Source organism: Maylandia zebra, linkage group LG18, assembly GCF_041146795.1.
Source record: "Maylandia zebra isolate NMK-2024a linkage group LG18, Mzebra_GT3a, whole genome shotgun sequence".
In the NCBI taxonomy this organism is placed as follows: Eukaryota; Metazoa; Chordata; class Actinopteri; order Cichliformes; family Cichlidae; genus Maylandia; species Maylandia zebra.
Window position 1 is genome coordinate 19785845 of NC_135184.1, and position 11652 is coordinate 19797496.

Genomic DNA, 11652 nt, shown 5'->3' on the forward strand with positions numbered 1-11652 from the left:
CTGTGTGATTGCCAGACAGCCATGATAAATGACTGGCGAGAGCTGGAATTCACAGACTGCCCATCAAACTTTTTCTCTCTTAAAATACTCATAAAATACTTGAAGGACACAGTGAAGCCTGTGTCTGCTAACTTGCAGCTTACATTTATTGATAAGGGCGCCGCTTTACTGTTAGGGTGACAAGGGGAAAAGTTTGAGTTGAGAAGATGAATGGTGGACGCGATGTCTTTTTTTTGGTTGTTTGTTTTTTTTAAATGTGCTCTTGAATAACTGAAAAATTAGCTCAATTTACCATCGTTATTTCAGAATGACAAGCAGTTTTTACTCAGTACAACTTGAACACAACTCAGTGCCTAGACAGATGTATGAGGCACTCACAAGTTCAGAGAAGGACATACAGTAAATGCGCATGGTTTTATGACTCACCCAGTAGACAGATTCATTCATAACCAAAGGCTCATAAACAAGTGCACATCTCTCAGTCCTACTGTGAAGCTTATAATAATTCTCCTCCCACCTATCTATGTCTAATTAAAGTTTAATCCTGCCCAGACAGCAATCTTTTAATTTATCAAATTGACTCAAGTTGGGGATGCTGAATGACCCCCACACAAACCCGCTCTTTATAAAATCATCATTTGTGTCAGAGTACTTTATTATTATTAATTACAAACCATTTAGTACTTCAGTGTCAAGAGGCAGCTTTTGGTGTAACAAACATTTGTCTTTACTTATCATCATTTTATCCACATTTTTTTCAGATGCAGAATCAACTCTTTGAGCCTTCTAAAACAGCTAGAGTAATTTTTAATTAGAGGTTAGGATGTTTCTGCTGTAGCAGTCGAAGGACCGTTTTAATCAAAGCCACAAACTAAATGAATTTTCTAGCCATGTGGAAGGGGTCCGGTTCCTCAGATGTGAAGCATGGACGATTAGCATTGGTTATTTCCTTACCAATGCCTATAAGCCTATAAGCCTTGGAGGGGCTCATAAAAAGATTAAATTAACATGCAAACTACGTAAAAGCAAATATAGCCTCTGTTGTTTACCAGTACAGGTTATGTATGCGGATAAATAATAAAGCGTTGCAGGAATGGCATTATGGGGAGCATTTCTGTTCTTTATTCATGCATTTATGAGAGCTTTCTTGGTGCAACCACGGCCATAAAGTAAGTCCTTCATTCATTCCTCATTCTTAGTCACATTTACTTTTATTATTATTTGTCTGGGTCTTCATTGTTTTTCCGAGCCATCCTCGCTTATTCACTCTTGCTCCCGTCCTCCTGTCCTCTCTAAGATGAGCCTTCCATTTTACTATTTTGACTCCACCAACTATAAAGTTTGTCACTGCTTGTTTTGTCGTCTTGTTTTGCCTTCCTTACATCTGAGAGCAGAGATACATAGCTCTCTCCCGTGCCCCCCCCCCCCTTGGGAGATAATTACTGAGGGATATCCTCCTACTTCTCTAACACTGCCTCCCTTTTACTTTTTTCCTTCCTGCTTCTTTGTGCTGTCTTGTTAGTGAGAGAACGCGACAACCCTTTCTTCTGTTGTTGTTTGAGATGCTTCTGAGAAATTGCACTGCACCCTTGAGGACCTTTTCTGTCAGTCTTTTATCTGGGTGTCAGGTATCATTTTTTTTAGTACTATCACTGCTGATCAGTTAAGTCGTTACATATATGCTGCCTGGTTTTTCTTGCTTGCAGAGCTTGCTGATGAGGATTGGAAGCTGATGTAGCTGAGGGTGAGCTGGGTGATGGTGCTTATGTGGAGTGTTTAGTGATAAAGTGCGTGGGGGCTGAACATCTACAATGAAGAGTTCCCTTCCATTATTTATAACACTCAATATGACCTACTTTGCTGCACAACAGTAACCACTGCTACCGTCTACAGTATCTATCTATCTAAATATGTTAATTTATGTTGCAAAAAAATTGTAAATCGCACACTGTTTTGTTTTTAGATAAATGGCTCAATAGAAAATTGACGAAGGTTTGGTAGTTTGTCATTCTACTTGATTACTTTATGAGCTAAACTGGTGCTTCTGTGTGTGCAAACAATGTAGCTGCTCATGGTGTTGAATCTATGCTAATGCCATGTACAGCCACCTCCCCCCCCCTTCCCCCCAAAGGTAAAAAAAAGTAGGTGCGATTTAATTGCAGACAATCAAACACATCATCTGTGGAGAAAATTGAGAAAAGACAAAAAATAACACCTTGCTTCAAAGTGACTGACTCCAGAGTCAGACAGAGGGAAAAAAGATAAGCATGGAGGGAGGGAAAATTAGAAAAAAGTGAGAAAGAGAGTTTTCAGTTTAAGTAACGTCTAGACGATCCCAGACCTAAATCTCTCCAAGAATAATAATAAGCTCCCCGGGAGTTCCATGGCAGCGCTGGGATTGTCACAGGGCCCAGATCTCTCAGATACACCAGTGTCTCAAGCCCATGTTTAAATTGAGGTCCTCGCCGTATCCTCCACATCTTTATCCAAATTCAAAAGATGTCTGTCGGCAGCTGCTCCTCAAAGCAGAGCCAGAGAGTTGCCTCCCTCCTGTGATGGAGCCAGCAGCTGATTTAGATTCAGGATGCATTCAGCTCAGTTCTTTTGGCAACCCAGTTTGGCAATCCATTACATCTTGTTCTCATTCTTCGAGTTTCATTTTACATTCCATACATTGGCACTCACACCTTTCATAAGCCCCAAACACACACGTTACCTCACACTTATCTGGACAGAGGTGCAGAACCACCAGAGGTGGTGATGGGTATGAGGTTGTTTTGCTGGTTTTGCAGCTGGTATTAAAGTTAAGATAACCCGAAATCTAGATAAACATGATGTGAGTAACACTATCATGTCCAAAAAATCAAGGATGATGTGAAAATAGCAGCATTGGTCTTTAAAGTTCTCTGTGGAGTTTTTGAAGACTTCAGCGATAGAGGGGTTTTTATTTCTTTATTTTTCTATGATTTTCTATAAGAAGGTCACAATTTAGTTATTTTGAGGTAACACACAAGCGCACATTTAAAAACTTTTCAAAGGTTGTTGGCTGTCTTTTGCTCAATTCTCTGTCAAGGTGATCCCACATTGCTTCAGGAATGTTGAAGTCCAGCTTCCGGGCCTCCTTCTATTCATTTTTACTGTATTGGCAGTGTGTTTGGAATCATTGTTTAAAACTAAAGCAGTTTCCAATCAGATTCTTTTCAGATGGTGTTGCATTGTCGGTCAAAATTTGACAGTTCTTTTCTGTGTTTATAATTCCACCAATTTTAACAAGCACCACCCAAAACCACAGATCACAGATTGGCTGTAGACAATCACTGGTGTTTTGACCTTCTCCATGCATATTGATGCCGATTTGGTATACCTTAGCCTTTTGTTACTGTTTTTTGTGAGAAGCTTCTTGACAGCCACCTTTCCATCGAGACCACCTCTGATGAGACTTTGACAAACAGTAGATGGATCAACTGACAGGCCAGATGCATCTCAATTCCTGTGTCAGGTCTTTCATGGATTTCCCCCCAATTTTTTAAGGACATGACATTCATTGTTCAAGACTGCTTTAAAAAAGTTGCTAGGAAGTCTGGCTCCTTGGAAGCAAAATATAGCGAAATGAGTGGTAATTCAATGCTGTAGTGCTACATTTATACCTTGTGCAAAGCAGGAATTGCAAACTCAAAAGGGTATTGGTGCGTTATTGTCCTTTCAAAAATCAGTTTGATGTTTGTTTCTGTCAAAACAGATGATAAGCTTTTATATTAAAAAAAGAAAAAAAATGTTGTGAAAATATGCAGAAACAGCCAAAATATTTGCATTCAGTTAGCAGTTTTGCTGTGTTTATTCACAGCGTCTCAGGTGAAGCTTTTTTTTTTTTTATCAATCCGTAGGTCCAAACTGAGGTCCAACTAAAGGTGCAATGTAAGCACATGTCCAGTTTTGCTAACAAGTCTTCTGGTTTTGTCCATGAGATTGCTATGGAATATAAATAAGCATCCTTTCAATTACTTTAATATCAGCTTGCAGAGCCTGTTAGCTCTTTTTAAAAAACTTGTTTCAGTGCAGTAACAACTTCAATTAATTATGAGCTCCTGGCAGAGGAAGTGACAGGGCAAACTTGTTGTCCATATATTTGGGGCATTGAGAATGTGTGTTGATGTGTATTTTTGTGCTTTTTCTTTGTCCCTGCGGTTCTGTGGTTTATGTCCATTAATAAAATCTCATTAATCACAATAGAGTCTGACCCCATCTCTTCACCTCGCATTTCTACTCAGTCATCCGTGAACAAGGTTCTCTGTTAGAGACTTCAAAGTCACTTACATTTCACCCCAGTCATTCCCAAACTGCATCCAGGGTGCTTTCTAAACCGCTCCAGCTTTTCATGGACAGCACAGGGCATTGTTGCCGTGGAGAATGTGGAGGGAATTTTATAATGTGTCAGCAAAGCAAGTGGCTAATGGTGAATGGTAGGTTAGTACTTGGGTGCGTATGTATGTGGGTGTGTGTGTGTGCTCTTGGCCTAATTTGAGCACCAAACAGATGAAGTAGCGATGAAGCCTTCTGCTGTGTAATGTATCACTGTCTGCCCCCCACCCACTCAAACACATACATTCACACATAAACACACACAGAGCCAGACAGGCACAACGTGACCCCAGTGCCCTGACAGCGAGCCAGATCTTTGCCGTTTGACAGCGTTTCAGCAGGCATTCAGATACACTCTGCCGCCAGAGCTTGTCCTCTCTCCTGCTGACCAGTGAGACGTTTCCACACTGTCGACCATGTGACCTCCACTTTCCCTCAGTCCCTTACTCAGCCTGCAATGCACTGAGGTCATACACACTGGGACTCATTACTCTCAACTGTGGCGTGCCATCCAAAAAGAGACCACACACACACACACACTCTTTAAACTGTACTGAATATGACATAAACTAATTTAAAGCTACAGATTTTATTTATTTATTTATTTATTTTTTGCATGAAGAATCAGCCAAATGACTGTGTGTAATATACAGGTGCTGCTTAAAATGACTAACCAACAAAGCTCTACACAGATTTTTAGCACTCTTTAAATCCATACCACCTGCTGAAAAGATACCCAGATGACGTTAACAACTAGCTGATAAACACAGTTTGGACTGCACAGTAAAGATGCCAGATGCTTTCCTCGGGAGCTGGTAAAGCAAAACAGAACTAAAAAGTAAAGCAGCTATAAAACTTACATTAAACATGTGGTCAGAAACAGCTTTAAATTATTCCTGATTTGTATCAATTACTTCATAAAGGACATTTACACATGCATTAATCTCCCGAAGACGTAGAGTATAAGTATAACTGCTGTTTGTCAAAGCCTTACCCTTATCCTAACCTTAAAGCATGTCACTAACCATAAAATGCATTGATTTATGTTATGGGGACTTTCTTTTTGTCCCCACAAGGAAGACACGTCCCTATAACGTGATGGTATAAACAGATTTAGGTCCCCTCTACATGAGTAATACCTGGACTACACACACACTGTCACCTCCAGCAGGGAGCAGAATTGGGCTGTCACTCAAACAGACAACCTTAAAAGGGCACAGAACCTTGCAGGAGACATTAATAAATGAAATATAGCAGTGACACAAAAACACACCCATAGTACAAAGTCTGGCTTAGCTGAGATCTGAGATGGCCCAACATCTACCAAACCAGCTGTTCTGCCTGCATTTTTTTTTTTTGGCACACACACGACTTCCCTGCCCTTCAAATTGACTGGCATTAGATTTTAATTTAGTCTCGAAGAGGACATTGTTGTGAACAGGGACAAGGACTGAGGGGTTGGCAGCCTCCTTGTCAGCACACATTAATCAGCACATGTGTGGTGATAAGTAAAGATTTTGTGCAGAAAAAGCAAATTTGTGCATTTTCCAGCCTTTCTAACACGATTGCCAAAGGTGACAAATGACTGTGCATCTTTACTGTACATCTGGAATGGGTTACAGAGTCAAGAGCATTGTTTCCTGTCTTGCACTGTCATGGCAATAATCTGGCATCGCACGCAGGCATGGCAGTGTATCCAGTATCTGGTTCTTTCCAGTTTTCCAGTCATTACTGTGAGTCCCCTTGCCTCTCTCCTTGACTTACTTTGATAATGAAACCAAGAGATAGAAATCTTCCATTGTCACATTATTCTAATAAGACTATCGTTCTCATTAGCCTCCTGTGTGTGTGTGTGTGTGTGTGTGTGTGTGTGTGTGTGTGTGTGTGTGTGTGTGTGTGTGTGTTACTGGATGTTTACCGACCTTGGCAACTTTCACATACTGGTCATGAGTTCTTTTTTTATTTTGCTGCTTTCAGCTTTCATGTGGGTGAAAATGTATTTTCTGTTTGCATTGACAAATATCTATAACATTTTTACCTTCCTGCACTCAATCTTTTTGCAGGAGGTGTTCACCCCAGAGTGTAAGTTCAAGGAGTCAGTTTTTGAGAACTACTATGTGATCTACTCGTCCACTGTGTACCGACAGCAGGAGTCAGGTCGGGCCTGGTTCCTTGGTCTCACCAAGGAGGGACAAGTAATGAAGGGCAACCGGGTCAAGAAGACTAAGCCCTCATCGCACTTTGTTCCCAGGCCAATTGAAGGTATCATAAAACTTGTAGAAGCACATTTTTGGTACAGCTTTAATGTTATTTCTTTTTGATTTCATTTTTTTTTGTAATGCATGCACTTCCCATCACGTACACTAGTATTATCGTGCAACACTGGTGGTTAAAGCAGCGATCCACCAGCTCTAATTAGCCTTTGAAACCAGATAATGTCTTATCTGGCTTTGGAGGACCTTCATTACCAGCTGGAACTGTTCGGTTTGTTAATACGTTGGCATTAAGGAGGAGGGAGAAACTGATGAAACATAGTATAGGTGCATCATGGGAAATGAAAAAATCAATGTTCTTTTTTTAAACTTAGCAAATCCTTTTGACACACCTAAAGGTAAAATATATTGACATCCGCTGTTTTAGCTCAAACAATCCTTGGTATTCTTCAAGCTTTATGAGGGAGCAAAATGAAATCATTTGCATTGCATTCCCATTCTCCAAACCTGGCTTCTAAAGGGATTTATCATTTTGAGCATTTATTTTGCTCTTGCTTTGTTATTTGTCAGCAAGATTAACTATCTCATTTTCGATGAAGCTTAGTAGAGCAGTGTACGGGCAAAGGGGGAATCCTTAAAATTTTGTTGCACATTCAGGCACAGTTTCTCACAAGTGTGAAGCAGGACTTTGGACTTGGCAAGTGATTCACTTTCAGTGCCCCAGTAGTTTACATATCTTTTGTGGGAGCTTTGTTAAAATATCACATAGATATTGTTGTAATAACTTGTCAAGCAATGTGATAAAAAAGTGCAGACATGGCCTAATTCCCCTGTCTTCTCCCTCTCAGCCTGGTATAATTGTCCCAGCCTCACACCTGACCTTGTCTCTGTCTGCACATCCATCTCTTCAATCTACTCTCTACTGTCCCCATTCTCCTCTCCTCTCCGCTCCTCTTGTTTCCATCCCTTTCCTTGGCTTTCCATCTTTTCCACAGTTTGTATGTACAGGGAGCCATCACTGCATGAGATAGAGGACAAGCACCGCTCCAGGAAGAGCTCAGGGACTCCCACCATGAATGGAGGGAAAGCTGTCAATCAGGACTCCACATAGCATCTGAGGGAGGGGCTTCCAGCAGGGGGGAGAGGCCTCATCCTGAATGAAGGGAAGGGGCCAAAGGAAACTTCACCCGTCCCTCCCAATGTATGCACCACCATGGCCCGTGACAAACAGAGGGGTTTATGATGACAACGAGGAGCTATTACTGTACACCCAAGACAACGAAAACAAAAACTGATGTCTTGCCTGTGAAAACCTTTTAGATGAATTAATATGAAAAAGACTATATATATATATATATATATATATATATATATATATATATATATATATATATGGAGAAGTCATTTTCAATCAGGACTTGACCAACCATTTTATGCAAAAAAGTATAAAAAAGCTGTGATAAACAAAGAAATGGTGGTCTCCCTTCACGTAAATACAAGTATCTGTCATTTTCGATTTATGCTGTGAAAAACAAGCTTTAATACATGTTCACTTTTCATACATTGATTTTTTTTCTACATGCTATTGCATTCTCATATGCTTTATTGTGTTGTTGTCAATAACTATACCATCTTCATTATAATCGTCATTACTAATCTGTTGCTCGATCATCTTATTTACTAGCTTTTTGTTTTTGAGACAAAATACTTTTTTTAATTACCCTTATGTGTTTTTTTTCTCTCACAGTTTGATCTTGAATGCACTGTCACACCACTTGCACTGGTGTGAGGGTAAGACTAAATATATTGATAGTTCTCTTTGCTGGACTTCAATGGAAACAGAGTGCTTAGGGTGGGATGTAATTTACTCAGGTGTGTATTGTAAGTTAGACTAATGTGACTATAGGACACAAACTTCCATATGTTGCCCTGCTGTGGCAGGACGGGACCGATACAAGCAATATAACAGAGTGCAGTCTAGTATGTCTCTAAATAAAAAAACAAAAACAATAAAACACTGACAACACATCTCCACGGTTGGTGTGTTTGTCAGTAGAAAAGACAAAGAAAGTTGTATGAGGCATTAAAAGTTGGAAACGAGTGAAAACCTGTTTTGATACAGTTTCTGTATTATCTCATCACTTAAAATGAGCATTAGGTTATAAACAAAGAGATGTCCAAACTTGTCAAAAATGACAAAGAATAATATTCTCTCCAAAAGCTGAGAGGATGGCAATGACCAACATCAGCACTACGAGCCATGGCCAAAAACGGTCACTTCGCATTTGCACCTCGAGAACCACAGACCCCTTTTTCTGCTGTTAGCTATAACAACAACTCAAAATATAACTATGTAACAGTAGTCGTGCTTTTGAACTATATGGACTAAACATGAAATAACCTTTGATTAAAGACTTCTGCAGTTTTTCTACGCAGAAAGAAAAGAAGTGGCAATTTTTTTGGCAAGCCCGGCCGTGAAGGGTTGTGTTGACTAATTTCCAGAAAGTTCTACTATTTCTATTATTCTCTTGTGAAATGACCAGAGACTTTTTCAACACTGGTGGACAGGGTGCCTGACTGTTTAATAAATCACTGACCTAACATGTTGAAAATTTGTTCAAAAATTGTAAGGTCACAATCATTCAAACTTTGCCATCACAATGGAAGCTAAATGTTTCATTGAGGAACCAGTACATATGGATTTGGCCAGATTCGAGGAGGATGTCTTACTGTCTCAGTGGGATTTTCTGAAATGGTAACGCACGCCATCTCTATTCCCACTGGTTTTGTGACCAATGAAATGAGCCACTTGCTGCATTGTGGAGGAAAGTCTCTCTCTTTCATAAATCAACAGATTGACAGGGCTGTATAAACGAGTTGAGTTGACTGGGACACCACATACGCTGTGTACGCTGCTGAGCTTATTTCTAAACCCCAATTAGTTTGTCTAACTCAGGAAGTCCTACAGTTGTGCAGTGAATGGGCCAGACGTAGAGGCTGGATGTCCACTGTCCAGCACTAGTTGCACAAAGACTGGCACCAATGTGGTGTTTGGATTGGGGTTAATAGTGTTATTTCTTTTTTACTATTATTAAAGATGACGTACAGCTAAGCCTAGCCAAGTTAGGAAAGCTGAAAAGGGGAAACGGTTAAGATCAAGCATGACCATCGCATGACTGTAGAAGTTGATGTAAGTTTGGTTTAAGTTTGAGGCGGGATCCAAGAGGAATGTCTTTAGATTTTTGGGAGCATATGTCCAAAATGTTTTATGCAATAGTTTGATCAGTATTTTAGCGAGAGCTCATACATCTCTCCTACATCTGGTTAGAAACCGGTTGCTAATTTGGTGATATGTACAGTAAATAGCACACATTCAGCTGCACGCAGCAAACTACAGTGGCATAGGCATCATTATGGATCTAGGAAAGTCTTCCATCTTGGACCCGGGTCCGCAGCTGATGCAAGTTACCTGTAAGAGCTAACAGTAGATTAGTTCAACTTCCACAGTACCTACTGAATAACAGTGATACATACAGTATATTAGACATGACACTGAAAGTCAGCAGGCAAGACCAGCATACAAGTATCTTTATACAGAGGTTTATACTGGTGCATATGACACATGTGTGGACTTAAAGCAATGCATGAAGTTAAGTGTACTGAAGGTCAACTCTTGACAGATGAATGAAAGGATCTGAGACAGGAATGAATACATGGAGTCAAAAAAAGCTAATGTGAGAAAGCAGTAAAGCAAAGCACTTTTTTGTGGGTTTCTTGATGTGTGAAAGGGGTTAATAAAGGCTTTGATTGTATGAGATAATAACTATTATTTTAATATTTTTATGTTTGCAGATGATTCACTGCATTGGAACATGCTCATATATGCATTATGAATTCTGAGATGACAAAAAATATGCATTGATTATATAAAAAACAGAATGAAGTTAGTGATTGTTTAAGAATAAAGACTATGTTATCAAAAACTCTCAGCTATACAGTGACTGATTCATTGAATGTGTTGTTGATCATGACTGAATTATCTTTTTTTCAAACTTATGTCACTCTTTGTAACAGGAACATAATTAGGATAATAAGCAGACAAAACTGAATCGATCAATGTGTCATTTTTTATTTAATGGGATTCACATTCAATTCAAATCAGTTTCCTCTATCGTTCACAGAAGTGATTTATGCTCTACCTAGCCTCTAAATCCGATATGTCATTTTGGGATGGCGCTCTTTTGCCCTTAATTCTCACGTTGTCATGGAAACAGACCTTCCATGTCTGCAAGGAGAATGAGGAGGAGGAGGATGAAGGCTCCCCTGACTTTCAGGACGTGGCTTGTATTCTCTCCTGCATGATGGCTGCAGCACAAGACTACAGGGTATGGGGGGGTATTTTGTTCTCTTCTATTTTGGTTTTTCCTTCACTTACAGTACACAGCTGAGAAGAGTGCAGGCATGCAACCTCAGGGACAATATGTACCAAAAATGACATGGAAAAAGATGAGAAGCAACAAAAAGAGAGAAGGGAGTTGAGGGAAAGACATGCTGCATTATTCTGTTTTTTGCATTTAAGAAATCCACTTTTGCAAATATGAAATCTCATAGACTTCTAGTTGTAATTTTTTAATGCACCACTGTTGCAGCTTTACTTCAGAGTTTTCTTAATTTCAAAGAAAGCCAATGCAGTAATTTAAAAAGTCTCTGTGAGGCTGTGCTTAGGTACAGAAGTACATAAAGTTAATGCTGATGCAAATATTAGGTTCCTAATGGCAACGTACTGATGCTTAGGGCTTTTTCCTGCTATCCATCCATTTGCTTCCGCTTATCCTTTTCAGGATCGCAGCTATCCCAGCTGTCATAGGGCAAGAGGCGGGGCACACCCTGGACAGGTCACCAGTCTAACACACAGGGACAGACAACCATTCGCACTCACATTCACATATGGGCAATTTCGATTTTAAATGTTTTCAATTAACCTATCCCCACAAAGTGCATGTCTTTGGACTGTGGGAGGAAGCCGGAGTACCTGGGGAGAACCCACGCAAACACAGGGAGAACATGCAAATTCCACACA

General features: G+C 40.0%; 1 protein-coding gene across 8 annotated transcripts in view; it reads left to right on the plus strand.

Moving 5' to 3' along the window:
• The window catches only part of fgf12a (fibroblast growth factor 12a), a 32205-nt gene extending 23405 nt beyond the window's left edge, over positions 1-8800 (plus strand). For 4 of the 8 annotated variants that reach the window (XM_076876638.1, XM_076876637.1, XM_076876635.1 and 1 more), the window contains 2 exons: positions 6423-6621; positions 7421-8800. In XM_076876638.1, the coding sequence (XP_076732753.1) occupies positions 6423-6621; positions 7421-7683 (462 nt within the window). In that variant the 3' untranslated portion in view covers positions 7684-8800. The remainder of the gene's footprint in view (positions 1-6422; positions 6622-7420) is intronic. The other 4 variants (XM_004542625.5, XM_076876639.1, XM_004542622.5 and 1 more) reach the window with 1 other exon arrangement.
• The last annotated feature ends 2852 nt before the right edge of the window (positions 8801-11652 follow it).